The 20,234-nt window shown below is 57.1% G+C and overlaps 1 protein-coding gene across 2 annotated transcripts in view; it reads right to left on the bottom strand.

Annotated features, from left to right (window-relative positions):
- Nucleotides 1–217: 217 nt before the first annotated feature.
- The window catches only part of PGPEP1 (pyroglutamyl-peptidase I), a 60,797-nt gene continuing 40,780 nt past the window's right edge, over nucleotides 218–20,234 (bottom strand). For both annotated transcript variants that reach the window (XM_043535680.1, XM_043535681.1), the window contains exons 2-3: nucleotides 5,081–5,481; nucleotides 218–1,706 (exon numbers count right to left, since the gene is read on the bottom strand). In XM_043535680.1, the coding sequence (XP_043391615.1) occupies nucleotides 928–1,706; nucleotides 5,081–5,387 (1,086 nt within the window). In that variant the 5' untranslated portion in view covers nucleotides 5,388–5,481 and the 3' untranslated portion in view covers nucleotides 218–927. The remainder of the gene's footprint in view (nucleotides 1,707–5,080; nucleotides 5,482–20,234) is intronic.

Below are 20,234 nucleotides of genomic sequence, written 5' to 3' on the forward strand. Positions count from 1 at the left end.
TCAGGGACGGTCACCCCAAGAAGTGGGCCCTGCCAGAGCAAGGCTGGATGGGCGGGCGGACAGAGCAGCGCTGCTCTGGGTGGCTACGCAGAGCCAGAATCTGCCCCAGGCGCTCTGTGCAGGCAGGGGTTTGCTCTGTTTGGCAGGGACAGAACCGGAAGGGACCCGGGTCGCTAGAGGACACAGGAGTGCACCAAGGCCTGCCCTTTTTGCTGAGAAGTTTATTTGATTCCGTTATCACAACAATGTCTTCTTATAAATATACAAAACCAGGACCCTGCCATAGCACTAACCCCAATAAGTTAGCAATAAATAAGAGGGGTGTATAAATAAATCCCTACTAAAGTGCACATTTTGCTCAGACTCTTAGGTGGCATGAGCCCCCAGGGAGCAGCCCTGCTGAAACCTGCCTCAGGGGTTTATCCGTCTACGGGAGGAAGAACCCACCTCCCCAGGCAATAGGTGGGAGGGGGCTAAGTGACCATGGTGCAGCTGGAACAGGACCCTGCCCAGACTGGCGGGCCTTGCCCTCGGTGACTGTGCTGCACCTGACAAGGCTGCAGGGACTCTGGCCACACTAGTGTTCCCTGAGCCACATCCAGCCGGTTCCAAGCGGAGCAGGATGCAGGGGAGAGGAGAAGAGAACAGGCCTGTTTTCTGGTATCTGAACTAGCCGCTGGAAGGGCGTGGGCCAATGCAGTGGGCCTTGACTGCCAGGGGTATGACTGTAAACACGCCCATGCCATTGCACCCCGGGAAAGTTTGCATCAGACAGGAGGTCTTTAAGAAACACAGTCAATGGCTGCATCTCTCAGCTCTGCCATGGGACTAGCTGGGCCAGCAGCGTCTGGTAAGGGGGCTCATCTCGGCGGCTGGGTGGCTCAGGGTCGCTTCCTCTCCCAGCAGCTCCGGGGGATGCGTGCGCCCTCAGGCACAGTGACACTTGGTGACGATCATGTCCTCGAAGAGCGTGGAGACGAGTCTCCCGTCGCTGTTGTAGTGCATGAGCACCATGGGGTCGTAGCCGGCGGGCACGCAGCAGGGGGCAGGCGTCTCTTTGGACAGGGTGTGCATTCGGGCTTTGATCTGGGTGTGCATGCTGGCTGGCTTGTAGTTGTGAGGGCAAGACCCTTCACAGAACTTCATGTAGTAGCTGTTCGGGGCGATCACCCAGTTGGACCAGCCGATGTCTTGGAAAGACACTTTGAGGGACTTGAGGCAACATTTCCCATCGCTCTTTCTGCATTCCTCCTCTAGCGCCCTGGCTTTCCTCGGCCTGGGGCCCAAGTGCTCCTGGGTTTCCACCTCTAGGTTCAGCGTCTCCGCCCCATGGCTGGTTCGGTTGGTGGCCAGAAAGGCAGAAATATCTGCAGCGAATACCAGCTGCAGATGGAGCCTTTGCTCCGTGCTCACTGCCCAGTGCCGGACAGCAGCCCCCAGGTCGAGACTCAGGGTCTTGGAATCGAGGGTATAGGAATGCAGAAATTTGGGATGCCCGTTGCGCTGCCCATGCTCCGGCAGCTGGTAGATCTCTACTCGAGATGGCCAGGAGACATTGAGTCTAGAGACATCCTGAGTGCTGAGAGTTTGCTCGAAGAGTCTCAGTTCAGCCCTCATCACGCTGAGCTCCTGGTGGAAGGCCTCGGTCCGGGACAGCACGAGATTGTAACAGGAGCTGCCAGCAGAGGCTTCCGTCCGGCGCTCCACTGCAGAGAGAGGAGGCAGCGAAGGGTTAATAGGGGCTGCTTTTCCACACCGCCACTTTCTGGTCCTGCTACAAACTGCCCACCCCGGCACAAGCCAGCATCTCAGATCCCCCCCCGGCATCCGAGGCTGCACGTGCAATGTGACACACGTGTTATCCTCGTGTGCTGCACATGTACACGTGTACGTACCAGCCATTCCGTGGCAGTTCAATGTTCAGAGTGAGGATTGCCCACCTCCGCTCCAGGGGCCCGACTGCCATGTGCTCGCTGTACCACTGTGGGGAAACCCTTCTAAGCCACCCGGCCTGGGGCTCTCCACGCACCCAGTTTGGCAGGTGTCCAGCACCAGGATATTAATAGCTGGGTCCTCACAGCACTCCCGGGCGATCCCCATTTCATAGCTGGGGAAACTGAGGCAGAAAGTCGGGGACTTGCCCCAGGGCACAGAGGCAGGCTGTGGCAGGCAGGGCTGGGTCTCCTGAATGCCAGCCCAGTGCTTTAGCCCAGTGTTACCCCAAGCCCCCAGGTAAAAGTTAGGGCCTCACCCTCCATGGAGCAAACATGGGTAGAAATTCCCCCCCCCTCAAAAAAAAACCAAACCCCAAAACATTCATGCTAAGTAAGGAACCGGCAGCAGCCTTCCCCCGGCATTGGCTGTGCCCTAGTGTTATAACGCTGCATTCCCCCCGCCCCGGGCCCATTAACTCGCCTGTGTCCCAGACGCTGCGGCGCTCTCAACACGCAGCCAGTTCAGCTGGGCCAGGCAGGACCCGTTTGACCCTGCCCCCCACTCAGCGTCAGCCGAACAGAACCGCAGCGTTGATGATTAAAGGCCAAACACACGTCCAGGAGCAGCGACACCAACTGCGTGCGGCTGCCCCTGGCCGAACACGCCCAGCTCCCCAGCTCTGCTCTGCGCGAGCCAGGGTAACAGCTGGACCACCACTCGGGGGACCCACTTGAACCCTTGCTGCGTGTTGTCAGTCTTGCCAGGCCAGTGGGCTCTGCACCCTAGAGACGGGGCAGCGCGGGGCGACGCTTGCGTGTGCCAGAGAGCTCAACACGAGGCCTGGGCACCACTTGGAGGGGGTGGGGGAGGGTTTGCCGGCTGGCTGCATGGGGAGGAGTCTTCAAGTGACATCCTTGGCCTGGTGCATGGGAGTCAGAGGCGCTCGTCACCTCTGGGATCAGGCCAAGGGGACCAGAGCCAGTTTGCAACACCTCTGGGGCAGACCCGGAAACACACCCCAGGAGCCCTGACCCTGCCCCGTGCAGTAACTATGGGACCATCCCACGCAGTGCATGGGAATGGGCCTTTCAGCCCCTCACTCCTGGGGTGCTTCTAATCCTGTCCCACACACTGGCATGTAGACGGGGGAGCACACGACCTGACCCAGCCATCAGAGAGGTTTGCAAACTCTGGTCCCTTCCCTTTCCCCTGCCCTACCTCACGTTTCCTGGCCTGGGAGCATCGCCAGCCTTGGCCATACAAAACCCAGGAGTCAGACCCCAAATCAGGGGTTAATAATGGCTGCTGGAGGCTTTTCATTGTCCTTTATGCTTCAGGCCCCTGGGCTGCTCTCTGGTTCCAGCCCCCCTCCATCAGCGCAATCAGCCACGCTGGGGTCCCAGGCCCATTGGACCACCAGAAACCAGCTCCCTTTTCACGGATACACGAAAGCTGAGATTTTCACAAAGCCACTTGCCTCCAGGAGCTGGACTGTAAATAAACCAAGTATCACAAAAGCGTAGCCAGGGGTAGAAGTGGAACCGGAAACAGTCTAGAAAGTGCCCCATCTTGGCATCTTTCTGTTCCCCAGGGCCGGAGACTTGCTGTTGCTCGGCCAGAGGTCCTGACAATCTTCGGGGAACCAGCTGAACCTGCAGATGCTTTTGGGACCCAAACCTCCAGCTTCAGCCCTCACTAATGGGCCTCCAGAGAGCCAGGCCCAAGCCGCTTCTGGCTAGTTAGAATCAGCGAAGCAAGCGGCTGCAAAGCCCTGGTGCCAGAGGTGCCGGCCGGACCCCGCTCTGCAGGAGCCGGCTGGTGTCAGCGTGGAGCAGGCGGAGCTGAAGGAAGAGCCGATTCTGAAAAGGCTTCACAGCAGCTGCTCCCATGTGAATCTGCCCCAGCCCTTCTACCGCGGCTCAGACCTGGGAGCACTTTGCCAAGGAAAACGGGCAGAGGACAGAGACCCCCTCCACAGCAAGGAGGTCAGGCTAAGGGAAGGGGACGTGCTCTGGCAGCTGGGTTCCAGGGCTGCCTGACCACTTGGAGCCCTGCGAGGAAGAGGGACCCCACGACTCCTGTGTGCTCCCTCAAGACACCTGGAAAAACAAGGATTGGGCAGAGTCCCATTTGTTCCTTTCTGAAGGTCAGCACAGGCCAAGGGCCCCAGGCTTACAGTCCCTACACCCATCGCGCACCCGGCCGCTACTGCCCACGCAGGAGCAAAGCACTCCCACCGGGGAAGGTGCTCACCAGCCTTCTCCACGGGCAGAGCCCCCGGCCCCTGGGCAAGGGGAGACAATCCCTGCCCCACAGAGAGCAGCCTGACCGGGCCCAGAGGGACCTCCGGAGGAAAACGCTCCCACGATTGCACAGGTCAGTAACAAGCACAAATCGACGGCTCCACATTCCCACAATGTCTTTCTTAAGCTAATAAATAACATAGCCGGCCCAGCCCCCGCCTGCCCACCCAAGCCGCACGAGTTGGCCAGTTGCTGTGGCTGAAGTGTGCCCGGTGCAGCACACACGGCTTCCATCTCCCACCTGCGGGTCCACCAGCACAGAGACGCGCTCGGACACGGCGAGTCAGCGTCAGGTCGTCTAAGGGGCCCGGCTGAGCAAGGGGGTCTCAACCCCCCTTCACTCTGCACTGGGCCAGTCCAACACCAAGCACCCAGCACAGTGGCCACTGCCCAGCTCTGCTAGACCCCGGACTGGACTCCCAAGAACGACGCAGCCCTCTCCCCGGACTGGACTCCCGGGGCATAACAGGCAGGTTCCTCTGCACGCCCAGGGCCGGGGCAGCATTTTCAAGAGCGCCTCCGGAGCGGAGTCAAGGGGACTTGGGCTTCTAGGTCAGGGCAGCACCTTCGAAAGTTTCTCCGCAGCTGCTCGGAGAGAAACCGAAGGCACAGCCCAGGCGCCCATGGACACGCTCGACTCTCAGAGAGCCAGAGGTTAGCAGGGGCTGCCAGGGTCAGCCAGGCCAAGCCCCTGCCAAGATGCAGGAGTTGTTGGGTCGCACCCCTCCAGCCTCCGTTGGAAACCTCCAGCGCGGGAGCTTCTCTGACCTCCCCAGGCTCTGCGCCATTGACCCAGGGCTCAGACAGCCAGGGCGTTTTCCCGCTCGGTTGGTTTCACTTACGCTTTGGAGTCAGGAGGTGAAGCGTCCTGGGTGGGGCTGCCGCCCAATTTTCTTCCCTGCTCCGGTTCCCCCACAGCTGGGTGAGTTTCTCCCTGTAGAGCTGGCGCGCTCTCCTCACCCCGTCCTGGTCCAGCCTCTGCCGGAGCACGGGGGGCTCCTGCAGCCCCAGCCGGTCCAGGATGCCCCTTTGGATTGTTTCGAGCTGAAGCCTGTTCTCAGCCCATCCGTGCGGCCGCGGCTCCACGCCGGAGAGCAGCAGCAGCAGACAGGTGGCGGCGTACCTGAAGTCCTGCCCTGAGCTCTGCATTGTGCAATAGGACAGACAGTGGAAGCGGCACCGAGGTTGTGCAATCTCGGTCTATATTTATAGCACACTCTGGACATGCAGCTTTCATCAGCGTCTGTGAGGGAAATGAATGAAATGGACCAGACCTGGCTTTATACTGAGCTGAATCTTGCCCGCCCTCCCCATCCCTCCACTCCCCCCCCCCACCACTCACTCGCTGCCTTACGTCACTGCGTGAAGCAGTAAACACACATGCAGCAGGAATCTCTCCTGTCCCCCGGCCTGGGGAAGATCAGCCCTGGTGGAAGAGCCGCCCTCCCATCCCAGGGCCCTCGGCTGAAATTTTATGGGAGAGCTTGGACAGCGCTGAGGCCTGGGGATTTGTGATGTGTTTTGCAGCTATGGAGACGGCAACGATGACTAAGAACCAAGAGATGCTTCTCCATGGCCGGCTCTTCGAACTAAACGTTTGCCCTCCATGTCCCCTTCTCTCAGTTGACCTTGGTGTGCTAGCCACGGGCTTGGGGGTCCACCCGGTGCAGAGAGGTGGGGGAGGCGGGGGGAAGTGGCACGCAGCCCGGCAGAGCAGTTTGGAGAAAATAGCCTGGAAGTCTCAGCAAGGCCAGCACCTTCCCACCTTCCTGTTAACACTGCTGCCAATTTGTGCATTTCTGACCCTAGTGCCATGTAAGCGCAGTGCTGCCTCAAAGGCTGGAAGCAGGTGTGACAGATCTGGCAATTTCCTGCAATGGCCTCAGGAGACCCTGACTGAAGTTTCTTTGTTCCCTTGAAGTCCATTGTACAAGGTGCAGTGGGCGTGTCTTCCTGTGGACTGGGGCTGTGGGTAACTCCTCTAGGGACAACCACCATGGGGGGGGGGGGGGGGCAGCGAGCTCAAAGAGCTCCACCGCCATTGTGCCAGGGAAGAAGGGAGGTTTGAGGCGGTAACCGATAAGTGGATTTCCTAAGAAATACCCCAGCCGAGGTTACTGCAAATTCCCCACTTCCGGCTGGGTAAAAGCCAGGCTTTCGAAACATCACCCTGAGGAGTGTGATTGGCTGCTGATTACCTGTTCCCAGAGCCTGGAGATCAAAGGCCCCGTCTCTATAAACAGCAGCTGATCTGCCCAGCCCAGGGTCCGAGCTCCAGGAACTCCCTGTGGTGGGTTTAAGAACTGACGCCTGCCAGGGCGCGAGGCTGGCACTGGGAAGCCTTTCAGTGGGTCTGCCCTTGTGTTGGCTCCCGGTGGTTCTCTCCGTAATGCTTTCTGCAGCTCAGAGCCATGGTGCCGTGTGACTGCAGTGCGAGGCTGGTCGGCGCCCACAGAGAGGAGGCAAAGCACACCTGGCTGGCTGGTGCTATCACAGTGTAACCAGGGGGCTGGGCAGCCCGAGCACCCTCACGCAGGAGGGAGAGAGACTTGGGGCTCTGCCTGAGAGAGGAGCCGGGAGGGGGAATACAGGTGCAGGTCCCTGACATTGGGATAGCAGGACACAGACCCACACCCAACACTCGGTGCCCAAACTGCACTGCTTTAAAAGCTCCCGGGTGCTAGGGCAGGGGGCTTAGTGCGCTCTGGAAATCAGATCCCCCTAGAGAAGTCTCAGGCTGACCTGTCGGAAATGGAGATGCCAACGTCACCAGTCGCTCTTGAAAATCTTGGCCGATGAATTCCTGGTTCCACTGTGACCCAGACCTGCCCCAGGACAGCTGTGCCTGCCACGCTCCGAGCCTGGCCTTGAGCCAGAGTCGTTTGGCTGAACTTGGGGCAGACTCCGTCCTTGGGCACGTGGCTACCACCCCCTGGGAGCGAACGCCTGGGCTGAAGCTGCTTCTTCGAAGTGCGCTTCCCCTCCTCTGCTAGCGCCGGCCTCCCTTTGCAGCCGCTCACGCCTGGCCTGCGCTCAGCTGGCAAAGATGCAAGAGGCCTCCTATTGAATTCTTGAATTTGGGGCCATTTCCTAGAGCGACCTGCAGCCCCTGGTGGGCCCACCTGAGAAGCGAAGCCGGCCTGTGGGCAGCGTGGGAGTCTGTGCTGGGGCGCAGCAGGGCTGCACTTGAACCGGAAGAAAGAAGAATGGTCCTGATGGGTCTGTGAGCCGCTCTCCCCCTCCCAGGGCATGTGCACCCCACAGGCATCAGCCAATGCACCCGGCCGGGACAGGACCAAGGGCCAGAACTCCGGCTTCAGCCTCCCCGGACCGGCACAGGGTGCAGGGGAAGGGCGCCCTCTAGTGCCCACAAAGGACACTTCTAGCTTCCACAGTGAGGGCTCCAGCATTGCAGGAACTGAAGCTAAATGCAGGTGGGTGACCAGTCACCTGCCTGGGGATGACGGGCAATGACACCACTGTTTGTTTAGGCAGCTGGAGCCAAGGGAGCTCGTCTCCAGCCCAGGAGAGCTGGTGCCTAGCCAGAGTCTTGCTCTAGTACCTAGTTTCACAGCTGGGCTGGCCAAGGCAGAAGGAGGTGAAGTGGCTCCCCCCCCTGCAAAAGCATGCACTACGCAAGGTGCTCTCCTGTGGAGGGAACCGCAAACATCGCATGGGGGGCAGCCTCCCCCGGCCATGATCTTCCCCAAGGCCTATTTCAGCTGGAGGGAGGCACAGATGGGGGGGCAGGGGGGTTGTCACGGAGGGTGGGGGAGTCCGTGGCCTGCACCCCTCTTCCTGGGATTCACTGTTTTACTGGCTGGCTGAGAGTCACAGAAGATTTATTGGACAATAGGAACACAGTCTAAAACAGAGCTTGTGAGTAAAACTGAGGGGTCCTGGTTAAGTCCTTCGGGGGGGGGGAGGCAGGGAGCTTAGACCCCAGCCCTGGGGTTCCCTGCGTTCCAACACCCAGCACCAAACTGAAACCAAAACCCCCCCAGCAGCCTCTCTCCTGCAGCCTTTGTCCAGTTTTCCGGGCAGAGGTGTTACCTCCCCCTCCCGGCTCAGGGTACAGGCTCTCAGGTCTCCCATCCCCAGTGAAACTCCCCTGCCACATTCCCAGGTCAGCACTCCCCCTCCCTGCTGCGTCACATCTTTCCCCCCTTCGAGACTGAACTGAGCGGGGTCACTGTGACCAGTGACCTGGGGAAGTTCGGGGCCCCCTCTCCGGGACAGCACATCCGCTATCATGTTGGCACTTCCCTTCACGTGGACCACGTCCATGTCGTAATCCTGCAGGAGCAGGCTCCACCTCAGGAGCTTGGCGTTGGCTCCTTTCATCTGGTGCAGCCAGGTCAGGGGAGAGTGGTCGGTGTAGACAGTGAAGTGTCGCCCGAAGAGATAGGGCTCTAGTTTCTTGAGGGCCCACACCATGGCCAGGCACTCCTTCTCGATGGCCACGTAGTGCTGCTCCCGGGGTAGCAACTTCTTGCTCAGGTACACGATGGGGTGTCTCTCCCCCTTTTCATCCCACTGCATTAACACTGCCCCCAGTCCCGTGTCTGAGGCATCAGTGAACACCACAAAGGGCTTGTCAAAGTCTGGGTTTGCCAGAACTGGGCCACTGACCAGAGCCTCTTTCAGCGCCTGGAAAGCCTCCTGGCACTGCTCGGTCCAGACCACCTTGTCTGGCTTCCCCTTCTTGCATAGCTCAGTGATGGGGGCAGCTATGGCACTAAAGCGGGGCACAAATCTTCGGTAGTATCCTGCCAACCCAATAAAGGCTTGGACCTGCTTTTTGGTGTGGGGAGCGGGCCAGTCTCTGATCACCTCCACCTTGGCCGGTTCTGGCTTTAGGTGGCCGCTCCCCACCCGATGGCCCAGGTAAGATACTTCAGGGGGCTGGGCTGACTGTAAAAGTAGAGAATTGCAAGGTGGGGATGGCTGAAGTCGGTCCAGCACTTGTCTAACCTGGGACACATGGTCCTCCCAGGTCTGGCTAAAGACACAGATGTCATCAATATACACCACGGCAAAACTCTCCATCCCCCTCAGGAGCTGGTCCACCAGGCGCTGGAAGGTGGCCGGCGCTCCCTTGAGGCCGAAAGGCAGGGTCAGGAACTCATAGAGCCCCAGAGGGGTGATAAAGGCCCATTTCAGCCGGGCATCTGCATCCAGCGGCACTTGCCAGTAGCCCTTTGTAAGGTCCATGGTGGTAAGGTATCGAGCTCCTCGCAGCTTGTCTAGGAGCTCATCAGGCCTAGGCATGGGGTAGGCATCAGATACAGTGATGGCATTGAGCTTCCGATAGTCCACACAGAACTGGACCGACCCGTCCTTTTTGGGGACCAGCACCACCGGCGAGGCCCAAGAGCTGGCCGATGGCTGGATCACCCCCAAAGCCAGCATGTCCCGGACCTCTCCTTCCAGGTCCTGAGCAGTTTTCCCTGTGACTGGGAAGGGGGAGCATCTTATCGGCGGGTGCGACCCTGTCTGCACCCGGTGGACAGTCAGATTAGTGCGTCCAGGCTGGTTGGAAAACAGCTGTCGGTACGGATGCAGCACCCCCCTGACCTCAGCTTGCTGGGCAGGGGTGAGCTGATCCGAGAAGGGAATTGTTTCCAGGGGGGAACCAGCTCTGGTCCCAGGGAACAGATCTACTAAAGGGTCATCTCCCTGCTCCTCCCACTGTCCACACACGGCCAACACCACATTCCCCCTGGCATAATATGGCTTCATCATATTCACATGGTACACCCGGCGGTGGTGCACCCGGTTCGACTGCTCCACCACATAGTTTACCTCATTTAGCTGCTTGACAACCTTGAAAGGGCCCTCCCAGGCGGCCTGTAGTTTGTTCTTTCTCACGGGGATGAGAACCATCACCTGATCCCTGGTGGCGTAGGCCCGGGCCCGCGCCGTGCGGTCGTACCAGACCTTCTGCTTCTTCTGGGCTCTGGCCAGATTCTCCCTGGCCAGGCCCATGAGTTCAGCCAGTCTCTCTCGGAAGATCAGGACATACTCCACCACTGACTCTCCATCGGGAGTGGCCTTCCCCTCCCACTCGTCTCTCATCAGGTCCAGGGGGCCCCTCACCCTCCTTCCATATAACAGTTCGAAAAGCGAAAATCCGGTAGACTCCTGGGGCACCTCCCTGTACGCGAACAACAGGTGAGGTAAGTACTTGTCCCAGTCCTGCGGGTGCTGGTTCATAAAGGTTTTCAGCATCATCTTTAGCGTCCCGTTAAACCTCTCCACCAGCCCATTGGACTGGGGGTGATACGCTGAGGCCCACTTGTGCCGGACCCCACATTTCTCCCACAAGCACCGGAGCAGGGCCGACATGAAGTTGGACCCTTGGTCTGTCAAGACTTCCCTGGGGAACCCCACTTGGCTGAAAACGGTCAGGAGCGCATCTGCCATGGTGTCTGCTTCAATGGAAGCTAAGGGCACTGCCTCGGGGTAGCGGGTGGCGAAATCTACCACCACCAGAATGCATTTCTTCCCCGACCGGGTCATCTTGCTGAGAGGCCCCACGATGTCCATGGCCACCTTCTGGAAAGGCTCCTTTATGATGGGCAAAGGTTTCAAAGCCACTTTCCCCTTGTCCCGGGCCTTCCCCACCCTCTGACAGGGGTTGCAGGATTGGCAATTGGTAAAGACCCCGGGCCAGTAAAAGTTCTGTAGCAACCTCTGCCGGGTGCGCCGGATTCCCTGGTGCCCTGCGAGGGGGATGTCATGGGCCAGGTACAGGAGCTTGCGACGATACTTCTGTGGGATCAGGAGGCAGCTGGGGGTCCCCCAGGACTCCACTTCCCCTGGGGGAGCCCATTCTCGGTACAGGAACCCCTTCTCCCACAGGAGCCTCTCCTGGCAGCCTCTCCTCATGGTCCGTACCACACTGAGGTCGGCCAGGTCCCTGAGCTTCCGCAAGGAGGGATCTTTCCTCAACTCAGCGGCTGGGGAAGGGATGGGGACCGGTTCCCTCTCATTGGCCGGGTCTGAGGCCACAGCCTCTCTGAGCTGTGCCCCTCGGCACTCCCTCCCCACCAGGGTAGGGTCCTGCGCCTCCGGTGTGGTACCCTCCCCAAGGTCAGGGTGCAGTGCCCCTCGCCGGCTCTGGCTACGGGTCACAACCAGGGCGGTGTGGGGGTTGCTTGGCCAGTCCTCTAGGTCCCCCCCAATCAAAACCTCAGTGGGCAAATGAAGGTGCACCCCCATATCCTTGGGGCCCTCCTTGGCCCCCCATTTCAGGTGTACCCTTGCCACGGGCACCTTAAATGGTGTCCTGCCCACCCCTGTCAGGGTCAGGTAGGTGTTGGGCACCACCCGATCTGGGGTCACCACCTTGGGCCGGGCCAGCGTCACTTCCGTGCCCGTATCCCAGTATCCTTTGACCTTCCTCCCATCCACCTCCAGGGGAACAAGGCACTCTCTCCGGAGGGACAGCCCCGCGCCCACCCTGTAAACCGAGCACCCTGAGTCCAGAGCCTCCAGCCCTCTGGCGGAGCTGGCCGGGGGTACTCTGCCCTCTGGAGCAGGTGGTAAACTGGCAGCCCCCCTTGCCTGGGTCATCTGCCCCTCGTCCAGCTGGGTCCCTACCCAGTTTACCCTGGGTAGAATCATAGAATATCAGGGTTGGAAGGGACCTCAGGAGGTCATCTAGTCCAACCCCCTGCTCAAAGCAGGACCGATCCCCAATCAAATCATCCCAGCCAAGGCTTTGTCAAGCCTGACCTTAGAAACTTCCAAGGAAGGAGATTCTACCACCTCCCTAGGTAATGCATTCCAGTGTTTCACCACCCTCCTAGTGAAAAAGTTTTTCCTAATATCCAACCTAAACCTCCCCCACTGCAACTTGAGACCATTACTCCTTGTTCTGTCATCCGCTACCACTGAGAACAGTCTAGATCCATCCTCTTTGGAACCCCCTTTCAGGTAGTTGAACACAGCTATCAAATCCCCCCTCATTCTTCTCTTCTGCAGACTAAACAATCCCAGTTCCCTCAGCCTCTCCTCATAAGTCATGTGTTCCAGACCCCTAATCATTTTTGTTGCCCTTCGCTGGACTCTCTCCAATTTATCCACATCCTTCTTGTGGAGTGGGGCCCAAAACTGAACACAGTACTCCAGATGAGGCCTCACCAACGTCGAATAGAGGGGAACGATCACGTCCCTCGATCTGCTCGCTATGCCCCTACTTATACATCCCAAAATGCCATTGGCCTTCTTGGCAACAAGGGCACACTGCTGACTCATATCCAGCTTCTCGTCCACTGTCACCCCTAGGTCCTTTTCCGCAGAACTGCTGCCTAGCCATTCGGTCCCTAGCCTGTAGCGGTGCATGGGATTCTTCCGTCCTAAAGGTAGGGTAGGTTGGGTCTGCTCAGTCTGTCCCTGAGCCTGGGGCACTGGGTCCGTACGTGGCCTCTCTGGCCACAGTGATAGCAGCTCAGGTCACGTTGGTCCCCTCGAGCGGGTCGGATGGTCCCAACACCAGGCGTTCCCCTTTGGAGGGGGTTCTCCACATTTCCCCGCTGGGAGGTCCCATGGTGACTCTCTCTCTGCATCGGGGGGGGGGGGGGGGCTGTTCTTTTGGGATTCCTCCCTGCTACCCCCTGACCGACTGTTCACAAACTCGTCGGCCAGCTGCCCTGCGTGCTGGGGGTTCTCTAGCTTTTTGTCCACCAACCACAGCCTGAGGTCGGAAGGGCACTGTTCATACAGTTGCTCCAATATGATTAGGTCCAGCAGGTCCTCTTTAGCTTGGGCCCCCGCTGTCCACTTGCGGGCATATCCCTGTATCCGGCTGACCAATTGTAGGTAGGTGACCTCAGGCGTTTTACGCTGACTCCGGAACCTTCTCCGATACATCTCGGGGGTCAGCCCAAACTCACAGAGCAGGGCCTGTTTGAACAGTTCGTAGTCCCCTGCCTCCGCCCCTGTCATCCGGCTGTACACCTCCACGGCTTTGGGGTCCAGTAAGGGGGTTTGAAACTGGAGCCTGTCTGCAGGGTCAACTCTGTGCATCTCGCAGGCATTCTCAAAGGCCGTCAGGAAGCTATCTATGTCCTCCCCCTCCTTCCGCTGGGCCAGGAAGCACTTATCAAAGCTCCTTGCAGTCTTGGGTCCCCCCTCACTCACCGCAGCCGGGGCCCCACTGCTCCTCAGCCTGGCCAGCTCCAGTTCATGCCGACGTTGCCTCTCCTCCTCCTCCCGCTCATGCTGATGTCGCTTTTCATGATCCTCGAGCTCCCTCATTTTCATCTCCCTCTCCCATTTCAGCCGCCTCCGTTCCAGGGATGGGGAGCTCCGCCGGGAGGATCCCCTGCTGGCTGCCGGGGTCAGGGTGCCCTCAGTATTCACCGGGCTTCCCCCAACCCCTTCCCCAGGCATAGGTAGGAAGGGTCTCGGGATGTCCTCGGCAGCAGTCTGACCCCTCCCAGCCTGGTCAGGCCCCAGGGCCCACGCTGCGTCTGCCGGGCGGCTTCCCTCCGGGACAGGGATCGGGTCATCCAAGCGATCCCTCTCCTCCAGCTGGGCAATCAGCTGTTCCTTGGTGGACTTCCCAATGCGCAGCCCCCTCTGCCTGCACAGCTCCACCAGGTCGCTCTTCAGGTGTTTAGCGTACATCTCCCTGCTGGCGACTCGCAGGCCTGGTCAGCTTTCCATGGTTTCCAGGGAGAACTCCTAGGGTGCCAGTCCTTCTTGAGGTCACCACCTCTTTGCCAGGGTCGAGCTGCAGACTCCTCCGCCCCTGGGACCACTTGCTGCAATCCCCCGGGGGACCCTGTTACTGCAAAAATCCTTCTCTCTGGTCACACGCTCACAGGGGTTAACCACCCCCTGAAACCATCTCTCTCTGACTCTTCAGCACGCCTGGTCCCCATCAATCCCCCTTCGTTTTATTGTTCCCCAGTCACTTACTGCAGGAAGCACCGTTCACGGGGTGCAGTACATCCCACCTCTGCCACCAGTTGTCACGGAGTGTGGGGGAGTCTGCGGCCTGCACCCCTCTTCCTGGGATTCACTGTGACTCTCAGCCAGCCAGTAAAACAGAAGGTTTATTGGACAACAGGAACACAGTCCAAAACAGAGCTTGTGGGTACGACTGAGGGGTCCTGGTTAAGTCCTTCGGGGGGGAGGGGCAGGGGGCTTAGACCCCAGCCCTGGGGTTCCCTGCGTTCCACCACCCAGCACCAAACTGAAACCAAAACCCCCCCAGCAGGCTCCCTCCTGCAGCCTTTGTCCAGTTTCCCGGGCAGAGGTGTTACCTACCCCTCCCGGCTCAGGTTACAGGCTCTCAGGTCTCCCATCCCCAGTGAAACTCCCCTGCCACATTCCCAGGTCAACACTCCCCCTCCCTGCTGCTTCACAGGGGTTTACAACCGGAAGGGACCAGGAGCTCAGAGATTCACATCGCCCCGACACTGTAGGAGAAGCCTGATGATCTCTGGTGACTCCTGGCTTCACTGAATAAACGTGGCGCATCTGGAAGGTGGGGGGGAATACGTGCCTGTTCTCAGGGGACGAGGGGGATCGGCAGCGATTCAGTCAGACTCTGCTGAAAGGCAAAGAATTGTGACTGAAGCCATGGTCCACACCAGCTGCGATGCGCCGAGATGGAGCCGGACAATTCCCTCCACAGAGATTACACTGAACTGGACAAAGCATGAGCCCAGCCTGGCTCCCCACTGCTCAGACCAGGGCAGATGGCTGGGATGGGACTTGGACGGTATGCTCCCTCGGGCGGTGCACGGTGGGCCTGCATCAACCATGGGCCTGGCTTGGGCGCTTGCAAGCAGCAGGAGAGATCACTGAATGGGGGAATCTCTCAGCTCAGCTCACACGTGGGACAGAACCGCAGAACCACACTAGAAGACAGACACTGACTGAGCAGAGATCTTGGCAGGTTGGTACTGGACATTGCTAGGAAATACACTGGCAGGGGCTTCACTCAGCCCAGGTTGTGGACTCTTCCCCCTGCTTTGAACCTCCAGCTGCTTCAGTTCTAGTTCCTCTGGGCAGAGCAAAATTTGTGGTTGCTGATGAAGCCTCAGAGCCTGCTTCTCCCCTGCCACAACTTCCTCTCACTTTAACTCACCAGAGTTAAAGTGAGAGGAACCAGAGCTCCCAGCCAGCCGCTGCTCTGCTCCACGGCCATTCTCACCAGCAGTGGCTCTAGCTGGGCTCCCAGCCCCTTGGGGAGCGTTATTTGGCTGGAGGTTTGAGTGATGGCACTTGTGGGGGTGCAATGCTTAGCACCAGGTACGTCCCTTAGGGACGAGGGGGTTTGTGACATTGACATGAACTGTGACCGTATAGATCATTGTTGCAACCAAGGTCCTATAGTTGCACCACATCTTGTACAAAGGAGGTCAAGTAAGGTGTCTACAGCCAGGTTGTAATTTGCTGGTTATGATTATGCTGTCTGTATGTGTGTATCATTTTTGTATTTGAAATTACAAGTACATAGCCAATATTTATATCTCAATGTGTTTGACTCTACGTAACCTCAGTGAAGCATTTGGTCAGCTTCTTGAGAAGGGACTATTCTCAATAAGTGCCCAACCAAGAAACAAACAAACACTTATCTGACAATGAACTTTGGGAGACGCCAATCCACATCTGAGCTTTCCTGGGAACGATCAAAACTAACATGTAAACAATGGTGTCGGCTTGCAAAAAGCTGAATCATTCATGGACATGACTTGCCCAGATGGCTACAGACTCCATCTTGTTGCTGTGACTTTGCACAGAAGAACAAAGGGGTTTCCGCCCACAAGAGAGACTATAAAAGGCCCTGGAAGCCTCTCCATTTTGTCTTCAGCTGGCTTAAGAGATGGCCTCTTCACCCCAGAAAGATACCTGAAAGAAACTGGGACAAAGGACAGTAACTACAGGGGTGTGAGCGATTGCTGGACCCAGGCCATAAACTACAACGTTGGTCTGTAAAGGATTGGGTGCAGACTAGGAAGGAGTCCAGTCTGTGAAAGAAGCTTATTGGAACATCTCTGAGGGTGATTTACCTGTATTCAGTTTCATACTGTATTTGTTTTAGACTTACCTGTTTTGTTTTATTTTGCTTGGTAACTTACTTTGTTCTGTCTGTTATTACTTGGAAATACTTAAATCCTACTTTTTATATTTAATAAAAATCACTTTTGTTTATTAATTAACCCAGAGTAAGTAATTAATACCTGGGGGAGCAAACTGGTGTGCATATCTCTATCAGTGTTATAGAGGGCGGACAATTTATGAGTTTACCATGTATAAGCTTTTTACAGAGTAAAGCGGATTTATTTGCGGTTTGGATCCCATTGGGAGCTGGGTGTCTGGGTGCTAGAGACAGGAGCACTTGCTAAGCCCTTTTCAGTTAAGTCTGCAGCTTTGGGGGCGTGGGTCAGACCCTGGGTCTGTGTTTGCAGCAGGTTAGTGTTTCTGGCTCAACAAGTCAGGGTTCTGGAGGCCCAAACTGGCAGAGAAAACGGGCTCAGAGGTAATCTCAGCACATCAGGTGACAGTCCCAAGGGGGTCTTTGTAACCGAACCTTTCACAGGATTCACCCGCAGAAGGCAAAGGGCAGGTACCGGGCAGGAGTTCCCTGACAATGCTGGCCAAGGAGCTGGTGGCAGAGAGGGATGGAGAACAGGTCCAAGGAAGGACAGGGCCTCAGGACAGGGGCTCCCTCCAGTATTTTTGTTCAGGAGACACTGGGCAGTTCAGGGCTCATCGCCCTTGATCACTGAAGGGAACACAGCTTTTGATATGGTCTCCCACAGTATTCTTGCCTGCAAGTTCAAGTATGGGCTGGATGAATGGACTATAAGGTGGGTAGAAAGCTGGCTAGATTGTCAGGCTCAAAGGGTAGTGATCAATGGCTCCATGTCTAGTTGGCAGCCAGTATCAAGCGGAGTGCCCCATAGGCCTGCTTTGTTCAACCTCTTTATCAATGATCTGGATGATGGGATTAATTGCACCTTCAGCAAGTTCGCAGATGACACTAAACTGAGGGGAGAGGTAAGGGTAGGGATAGGGTCCAGAGGGACCTAGACAAATTGGAGGACTGGGCCAAAAGAAATCTGAGGAGGTTCAACAAGGACAAGTGCAGAGTCCTGCACTTAGGACGGAAGAATCCCATGCACCGCTACAGATTGGGGACTGACTGGCTAAGCGGCAGTTCTGCAGAAAAGGACCTGGGGATTACAGTGGACGAGAAGCTGGATGAGAGTCAGCAGTGTGCCCTTGTTGCCAAGAAGGCAGACGGCATATTGGGCTGCATTAGTAGGAACATTGCCAGCAGATCGTGGGAAGTGATTATTCCCCTCTATTCAGCACTGGTGAGGCCACACCTGGAGTATTGCATCCAGTTTTGATCCCCCCCACTACAGAAGGGATGTGGACAAATTGGAGAGTCCAGCGAAGGGCAACAAAAATGATCAGGGGGCTGGGGCACATGACTTATGAGGAGAGGCTGAGGGAACTGGGGTTATTTAGTCTGCAGAAGAGAAGAGTGAGGGGGGATTTGCTAGCCACCTTCACCTACCTGAAGGGGGGTTCCAAAGAGGATGGATCTAGACTGTTCTCAGTGGTAGCTGATGACAGAACGAGGAGTAATGGTCTCAAGTTGCAGTGGGGGAGGTTTAGGTTGGATATTAGGGAAAACTTTTTCACTAGGAGGGTGGTGAAACACTGGAATGCGTTACCTAGGGAGGTGGTGGAATCTCCTTCCTTAGAGGTTTTTAAGGTCAGGCTTGACAAAGCCCTGGCTGGGATGATTTAATTGGGGATTGGTCCTGCTTTGAGCAGGGAGTTGGACTAGACGACCTCCTGAGGTCCCTTCTCACCCTGATATTCTAGGGTTCTAATGGCAGAGTCTGCAGCATGGGGAGCACTCAGAGCCCTGGCTGCTTAGGGGGCCCCCAAAATAGAAGAGGCAGCACCTTGGGTCTTTGCCCCACCCCATCTCTCGGTTTCAATCTGTGCAGAACAAGCAACGTTTCCTTCCTCCTCTGCCCCTTGCACTGGGCGCTCCATTGCCATCCAGCCTCTTCGAGAATCACCGTGCCTTGGTGATAAACGCAAGTGAAGGAAGGGGAGGCAGGAGGAGATGAAAGACAGGCCTCCCTTCCCGCTCAAGCCCCATAGCATGGTGACAGTAGAACCCCAAAGCTCCCCGCATTTCCTGGGAGTTGGATCTCATGGAGGAGCACGCAGTTTCCAGGCAAACTGGGCCCTAGTTTCACATGAGCTTGGGGAGTTGATGCCTTGGCCTGGAGACCTTTGCCAAGCTTTGGATTTCTGTGGGTGGCTTGGTGATCTTTACCCGCTTCCATCTGGAAAGGTTTTGCTTCCTTCAAACTCCCAGTCTCAGCACAAAGGCAAGGAGGCCAGGAGCTGCCCATGGAGCAAACCTGAAGGAATCTCTGCATGAAACCCCAGCAGCGAAGCCAACCTGAGTTTCACCAGTCGTAGCATTGGTACGCAGCACGGCGTGGAAGGAAAGCGCTGTGAAGTTTGCCAGCATGTAGCGAGGGAGGCTTCCTGAAATCCCTGGGTGAGTCAAAGGGAAGCTGGAAAGGGGATCTCCACAAGACACCAAGTTCAAGTCCGTTTGCGTGGCAAGCCCTTTGTCATGGGAGGTTAAAAATTTGGGTTACCAGCCCAGCTCCCCAGGGTACAGACAGGCCCTGGGTCACCAGCGGTTTACGTACAACATGGGAAATTCTTATCCATTGAGGTGACAAGCGCTAAATATTTTAGCTCTGTTTTTCAAACCATTTTCTGGCTGCTGAGCTCTGCTCATTGGTCCTAGTGCTTCCTGTCCCATGACAGACGCCTGGTGACTAAAGCCTGGGGCACTTCAAAGTTTACGTCAAGCCAGCTGGTTTCCTCTGAAAGGCTCCAGCCGCTGAAGCGGATTATTTACAATCCAGGATCAGCAATAAAACTTCTGTGTTTTAATAGCTGCATTTGCAATTGCTCAGGGACCAGTTAAGAAATTCCCGCATCTGTCCTGACCAGAATGGGAGCCGAGTTATCCTCTTCTGTGATGTGTGCGCACTCATAACGAATCTAGTGTCCCGGATACCCTTCCGTTCCGAGGCCCAGTGGTCTAGGATGTTTGTATCCAGGAGTCAGAGATTTACCCATCACCATCGCCATCTTGTTGGGTGCTGATCTTCCGAGTGTGGCTGGGAAACGGGTGGAAGAAAGCAACTCTGCAGCTAGTGTACTTGTGTGGGCTGCAGGCAGGACCGGCTAACGCCCTCCCTGCTTTGGGGGGAAAGGTGGTAGTGGAAACAGGGAGATGGCTCTAAAGTTTTGTTCTGATGGAACAGCCCAGTGGCATGTCTGGTACACCCAGGCTAACGGCCTAACGAGCGACGAGAGGGAAGTTCAGAGGGTGCACTCAGATACATCGCAGCTCGCAGGGCCTCAAACACCGGCCGAGCAGGGAAGACTAATGAGCTGTGTGCCCCACCAGGATACATTCACCCAGCCTCTCTCCAGCTGGAGTGTTCCCCAGACAAGTGCGTTAGAGCTAGGGTTGCTAGGACAGTGAGAGATGACAGAGTGATTCTGCATGCGATGTGGGAGGGGGCTGCTGAGCCGTTACCAAACCCTATTTGCTGTCGAGGGAAGCCGGCCAGGTCTTAACTGGGTCAACAGACTCAAGAGGTCCCCGCAGCTCGTGGAGCAGGTGCAATCAGACAGTCCCAGGAGCCGGTCGAGCCTGTCTTCTGACTAGACAAGAACATTCTGCAAGGGACAGCGCCGGCTGTGCAAACGGGCAACTGTGTGAACCACCACAAAGATCTTCCTCTCTATGAACCTTTCACTGCTCTCACTTGTGTGTCTAAACATACTGCTCAGGGCCAACCCCAGCCCTTCCTCCCGCCTGCCGGGCACGACGAATCTGCGCCGAGAGGGGTTGTGCTGAACAGAGAGCGATCAGATACCAAACAGGCAGCAATAGGAACAAACACTTAA

Source organism: Chelonia mydas, chromosome 25, assembly GCF_015237465.2.
Source record: "Chelonia mydas isolate rCheMyd1 chromosome 25, rCheMyd1.pri.v2, whole genome shotgun sequence".
NCBI lineage: Eukaryota > Metazoa > Chordata > Testudines > Cheloniidae > Chelonia > Chelonia mydas.